The sequence below is a fragment of the Carassius carassius genome, chromosome 48 (genome assembly GCF_963082965.1).
Source record: "Carassius carassius chromosome 48, fCarCar2.1, whole genome shotgun sequence".
NCBI classification, from domain to species: Eukaryota; Metazoa; Chordata; class Actinopteri; order Cypriniformes; family Cyprinidae; genus Carassius; species Carassius carassius.
The window spans coordinates 16,616,737-16,623,275 of record NC_081802.1 but is presented as its reverse complement, the minus strand read 5'-3'; the positions used below and the strand labels follow the sequence as shown (position 1 = coordinate 16,623,275).

Sequence of the window (6,539 nt, the reverse complement as noted above, 5' to 3'; positions counted from 1 at the left end):
TTATTTTCCTTCATGCTGTGTAATTAATGCATATCACCACCAGACATTCATACTAGGTGTCTCATATACTACGCTCACGAAACAAATGTAACTTTTTCTGAAAAAAAAAATGCAGTGTCTGCTGAATTACTTCATATCTTTTTATCATGTCTTTATTTTTTGCACCAAATTATGTAGAGTTGTTACAATGTGTACTGATAATTATTTATAATTTTTTACTGATAACGTCATTAACTATCCCCATCCTTAAGACAAACATTTTCTGTTGTTTATATTGTGTAATCTATGAATTGATTCATCCAGTTTTCTGTGCTCATAACTTGTTAACGCTTTGCATGGTTAAAGAACAGGTGCATCATTCAAAATGTTTTTGCTTAATATTTGTAGAAAGTAATGCTCAATAAATGTTGATTTGTGAACAAATGCAGTTTGTTTTTGTCCATTTTCTATTAGGAAATGTTTTTGTATTGGTTTGCATTGCATGTATGTAATGAATGCACCAGAGATGGATTGAGTTTTAGTTATGTTTTTCACGGTAATGGTGAGATAAAAATATTAAAAATAAAGGTGGATGTGGTATTCTGGTCGTTGGGACATACTTGGTACATTGCTGCGACCAATATGATCCGGTAATGTCACATCTTCACAATGTGCCAGTTAGGACGTACTCATCACGTTCCAGCAACATTCCACTAGAACATCACCACGATGGATATGGGAATCAAAGTTATTTGGTTTGGGACATTGACCTGGCTTCACTACAAGAATACAGATAGTCAGCTTTAGCAACTTCAGTATACAGCAAGAAACACTCAAAGCACAAATAGCATGTTTTACCTACAGAAAAAGTATTAGTATAGCTGGGAAGTCACTATTGCATTAGTTACTAGTCAGGTATTAAAAGCTCAAAAACAGAACTACGATGACTCCGTTCATTTGGAAACATCTTCAACCTCAAAGAACTAGAGAGAAATTTAGAGATTTTCATTTTAAGAGATCATAAACAGGTGTACCCTCTCCCCCATCCAGAGTCCAGGTGGTAATACAATACATTAATACACATAATTAATTTGATTGTGAAATAAGACTAGCTGGCTTTGTATGTTAGCCTATCTTGCTAATTGGTTTCCATGAAAACAGGGAAGTTACAAACCTGTTGTCCAACACGAGTATAATGACGATTTTAGTCCAAATTCATTTCACAACATCAATAGTCTCTGAAACATTGTAATCAGACAGGATTTCATTAAATAGAATGAGGCAGAAGTCATGCCACTGTATATTATAATATAGAGGCTGTCAATTAGCATTGCATTTGAAATACTTTATTCTTATAAAAATACCCTAGATGGCTTGTAGAGCACAGATCAAACCATTTGTCGCAATCATTTTTTCGTTTATCTTCTTAATGTTTCATCAGTAAAACTTATATCTGCGTGTTATTCAGCTAAAGTCGGTCCATATAAGGGATTTCCTGGAAAGGTCATCAGGGAGTCTCTTGTGGAGACTCTGCGCAAGGGCGCCCTCTGGCGACGAGAACAATTGAAATTGCATTCAGTTCTCATTAATTGCTTAAAAAAATTCTGCAGTGTAGAGAACTGTACTTTTTTTCCCTCTTGCATCTATATTGGATTTATTTCTTAAATACTCTTTCATATTATAGTGAAATCATCATTACAAAAGTAACATTTCTTTTTTTATGCATTTATTTAGAAATCGCCATCATCATTAGTTATATTGACACAAAAACATAACTACCTCCACTTCCAGAACTACTTCCCTGAGCCTGACTGCTTCCACTTCCAGAACTACTTGCAGAGCTACTTCCCTGAGCCTGACCGCTTCCCTGATCTGATCCACTTCCAGAGCTACTTCCCTGACCACCTCCAGAACTACTCGCAGAGCTACTTCCCTGATCCTGACCACTTCCAGAACTACTCGCAGAGCTACTTCCCTGAGCCTGACCACTTCCATGATCTGATCCACTTCCAGAACTACTTCCCTGAGCCTGACCACTTCCCGAACTACTTGCAGAACTACTTCCCTGAGCCTGACCACTTCCAGAACTACTTCCCTGAGCCCGACCACTTCCCGAACTACTTGCAGAGCTACTTCCCTGATCCTGACCACTTCCAGAACTACTTCCCTGAGCCTGACCACTTCCAGAACTACTCGCAGAGCTACTTCCCTGATCCTGACCACCTCCAGAACTACTCGCAGAGCTACTTCCCTGATCCTGACCACTTCCAGAACTACTTGCAGAGCTACTTCCCTGAGCCTGACCGCTTCCCTGATCTGATCCACTTCCAGAACTACTTCCCTGAGCCTGACCACTCCCAGAACTACTTGCAGAGCTACTTCCCTGATCCTGACCACTCCCAGAACTACTTGCAGAGCTACTTCCCTGAGCCTGACCACTTCCATGATCTGATCCACTTCCAGAACTACTTCCCTGAGCGCTTCCACTTCCATAACTACTTCCAGAACTACTTCCCTGAGCGCTTCCACTTCCATAACTACTTCCAGAACTACTTCCCTGAGCGCTTCCAGAACCAGTTCCATGATCATCTGACTGAACACTTACATGAACACTTGCGTGAACACTTCCCTGATCATGTTCTAGATCATTTGCTTCACTACATGCATGGCCCCAGGTGGTTGGGCAACATTTCTGTGTGGAAGGACACTGGCCATCATGGAAACAGCTTTCAGCACATTCTGGAGTTTTCTTCGGTTTGGGACACTGACCTGGCTTCACTGCATGAACACAGATAGTCAGCTTTAGTCCATGCATATGCACTTAATGCCACTTCAGTATACAGCAAGAAACACTCAAAGCACGAATAGCATGTTTTACCTACAGAATGAGTACTATATTAGTCCTTTTTATTTCCTACCGCAATACCATTTAAAGCTGTCCTAAGGGATCAATTCAGACATACTTTTAAGATCAAAAGACTAAAAAGAATTTATCATCATTATTATTAACAACAACAACAACTAACCAAATCAATATAACATACCTGTATATGGAGCTGTACAGTAATGACCACATCCATTGCTGCAGCACTTCTCATTGTTGGGACAGTCAGAGTCACCGTTACAGAATGTGGTACACGATCTTCCATAGGTTGGGGGTGGACACAGTCCTGGCTTCATCAATGACTGCTGAATAATTCTATCCACTATATATTATAAAAACAACAATTATAGCATTTAATTACACTTCAGTCTTTTTGTTTTTAGGGGGGGGGGGGGGGGGGTTTGAATCAATTATTAACTCACTGGAAACAGGCGGCACACACGCAGACCCCGACTCAAATATACAGCATTTTTCTCCTCCAGGGCAGTCTCCATCAAAAAAACATCCTCGACGAGACGGCACTACCGTCAGCTTCATCGGACAGAAACCGAACACCATTGTTGGGAAGCCAACTTTGAAAATGTAATAAGTTACAGATTACAAGTTATCCCATTTAAAAATTTTATTAGTACTGCTACTATTTCTTACTTAGTGTTTTCAACTTAAAGAATTTTGAAACATTTAAACCAGACAGGGTTAACATTAGTGTAGTATTCATGGATTATGGCCAGATTTTCAAAAGTCATAGTCACTTGAAGGTGAAACAAAGATTTAAAAGTTAATATAAAGCATATGCATAAAACCTAATAGGAAATGAATGTCTAGCTATCAAATAAGTATGTCCTATTCTGTGTCCAGATTCCTGAAACATTTGGGTCTAATATTAGTTACTTTCAAAGACCGAAAGACACATTTCTGCATTCCTTCAGGCTGTATAATAAGTTAACAGATCTTCTCACATGTGGCTTCTGTTATGATCAAGTTTCCAGACAGACATGATAAAACAGCCATCAATGAGCGGTACACTCGTGCTGTCATCCTCCCGACCTGCGGTCTCGCAGTGATCTCTGCTGGGAAATGCGTTGAATTAGTGCGTCAGGAAAAGCAGACAATGAGGGACACGAAAATAAAATGAATAAACCTGTCGTTGCAACAAAGAAAACTCTGTTTTAAAGATTAAAGGAGATCACGTAAACTCCAAACCTGATCAATCTCACCTGCCTGTAGCTTTCTAGTAATCTGGAAGACCTTGATTAGGTTGTTCAGGTGTGTTTGATTGAGGTTGGATGAGACTGCTGCGTTCACGCCTTGCATTATAATTAAAGGTGCAGCGTATTAATTCACACACAACAGCACAAACGCAGATACGTGCTATTCATGTAGTTCTTATCTAGTCTGAGTTGTAGCCAAGGTTAGTCAATATTGTTCAGTCATATCTGACATATAAAGAAAAAGTAAAATTGTCTTATAAAATCCTTGAATTCACTTAAACGACTTAAAATATGATCTGCATGCAGAATAATCCGTGCTAAAATTTAGGTTTTTCCATGTTTTAATAAAAATCCAGGACTTTTAAATAAAATTATTCATAGCATATATAGCCTATATGTTGTTTTAAAGAAACTTTATGTATCAAGCTCGTTCAAGTCAACGGTGATACACATGCAGTCAACTCGTTCATCAGAATCATCTCAATACTTATGCCACATTTACACATAGCCGGGTATTTAGAGAAACAAATATTTCCCCCCCTCCGTTTTCAAAAATAACATCGTGCACACAACATCGTTTTCAAAAAAGTTGTCGTTTACATCAACCCGCATAAATACGCCGTCGGGCGCCATCATAACTATGCCAAACCTATGGCAGTGTAGGGAGAAGGATAAAGCCATGCAAGCCAATCAGAATCATCAAAATCGAGCAACTTCCTGTTCCTTTCAAAACAACACAGACATGGCGATATAATACAGCAGTTGTGTTTGCAAATGCAAACAGACCAAAACAGCATCCATGATCAAACAGTAACGTTACCAAAACAAACTCTAAACATAGGGCGCTCACATGACGTTAAGCATTTTCTGGCTCATAATGTGACGTTTGAGAACCTAAAACCCCGTTTCTCCCAGTTGACATGGCAACACATAACCGGTGTTTTCAGAAATCTCCATTTTGGCCGGAGTTTTTAGAAATAATCGTTTTCAGGGATAAAAACTGCGTTTTCGTTTAAATGACAGGCCAAAACGCAGGGAAATATCTGCCTTTTCCCATCGTGTAAACGGGGCCTTAGACAGTTGGTTAAACCAGTTCGGTTCTTTTTGAGTCAGACTTACTTCGGCTTTGCACCCTGCATAATCAACCCGGATCTAAAGTTTGATTCAGTTAGATTTGAACAACTCACCCGGGCAGGGCCGGCTTTGCCGACAGGCGACACAGGTGGCCGCCTGGGGCGCCATCTGCTGGACGGGGCGCAAAATTGCAGAATTAAAAAAAAAAGTTAATTAAATGTATGTATCGTATTATGAAAGCTGTGCACACGCTGTAAGGTCTCTCGCCTTGGGCACCAAATACCAAATAGTAACCGGGTACTTCCTGAGAACTGGCTCAAAAGAACGATTCGCTCAAGAATCGAACATCATTAAAATATACGGAAACAAGTTGTTTTACAACAGGGTGTCAGTGCTCTAAACTAGTAATTGCGATGCTGTAGTGCATGTGAGATCTGATGAATAAGATCAGAATTAATCTTTATTTATCTATATTAAATAGTGCGTCCGCCTCCCATGCCGGAGACCAGAGTTCGAGACACACTCAGAAAGCGAACAAGGTGTGTCGGTGTGGACCCGGAGATGTTACGTATTTCCAGGGCTGGGAAATTTACTTTTAAAATGTATTTCACTAAAAGATTACAAAATACAAGCTTTAAAAAGTCATCAGTAACATATTTTGTTAGATTACTCAAGTTTAGTACCTTAATCTAAATACTTTAGAGTACTTTAGCTTTGTAACACAAAGGAACATATTAACTTGATGCCTTGCTTTTATGCTTTCCGACATCTACCAGCCATACGATTTGGTTTTCTTTGCATTTTATTTTAAGAACATTAATTTTTCCACAGAATTTCTATGGACAACACATTTTTTACGTCATTTAAATCTCCAAATCAATATAAATTCAATTTGAATACAATGAATGGGATTCTGCGACGGTTCATGCTGCATATTCCAAGCTTCAAAACAAATCCAGACACACCAAACACATAAAAGTAATAAAAGACATAAAAGTAATACATAAAAGTAATAAAAGTACCTAAAACAACTGGTACAGTTATCCAGATAATAAAATAGATTTGTTTAATGAATGGACCAAACTTTAAGTGAAAAAAGTCGCAAATGAATTGCTGAGTCAAAATTGACAGGGCTCGTTTCCCACGGTCACAAGCAATGTTGTTATTAACGATGCTTTTGGGAAACACACCTCAGGGGTCGCAAAATTTCAAATTGCCTGGTAGCCCTTCGGGCAAGCATTCTTCAGGTTTTGATAGCCAAAAATCAATTAAACTAGCTCGGAATAATAAAAAAAAAAAAAAACTTTGGCTGCACTTTACTGTGGACAAATCAGCATGATCAGCAAATACTAGTAGCATATCCAGATGTTACTATTCAATAAACTTATGAT

At 38.8% G+C, this 6,539-nt stretch overlaps 1 protein-coding gene across 11 annotated transcripts; it reads right to left on the bottom strand.

The window, feature by feature from the left end:
- Window positions 1-1,688: 1,688 nt before the first annotated feature.
- Window positions 1,689-4,058, bottom strand: LOC132131701 (uncharacterized). 11 transcript variants are annotated; one of them, XM_059543785.1, is made up of 7 exons: window positions 3,823-4,058; window positions 3,286-3,435; window positions 3,024-3,185; window positions 2,374-2,757; window positions 2,056-2,295; window positions 1,894-1,977; window positions 1,689-1,851 (listed from the first exon to the last, which is right to left on the bottom strand). In XM_059543785.1, the coding sequence occupies exons 1-7, from the start codon at window positions 3,899-3,901 to the stop codon at window positions 1,733-1,735; spliced, it is 1,218 nt and encodes a 405-aa protein (XP_059399768.1). In that variant the 5' UTR covers window positions 3,902-4,058; the 3' UTR covers window positions 1,689-1,732. The 11 variants fall into 11 exon arrangements, with proteins under 11 accessions (XP_059399768.1, XP_059399764.1, XP_059399761.1 ...); XM_059543781.1 differs by having other exon boundaries at window positions 2,056-2,483; window positions 2,520-2,757; XM_059543778.1 differs by having other exon boundaries at window positions 2,056-2,757.
- Window positions 4,059-6,539: the final 2,481 nt, after the last annotated feature.

Coding starts and splice junctions, on each gene's coding strand:
- LOC132131701 (XM_059543778.1), bottom strand. CDS start 3,901: ATGACAGCACGAGTGTACCGCTCATTGATGGCTGTTTTATCATGTCTG. Junction 2,758..3,023: donor CTGTACAGCTCCATATACAG/GTATGTTATATT, acceptor GTGTTCATGCAG/TGAAGCCAGGTCAGTGTCCC. Junction 1,852..1,893: donor GGGAAGTAGCTCTGCGAGTA/GTTCTGGAGGTG, acceptor GAAGTGGATCAG/ATCAGGGAAGCGGTCAGGCT.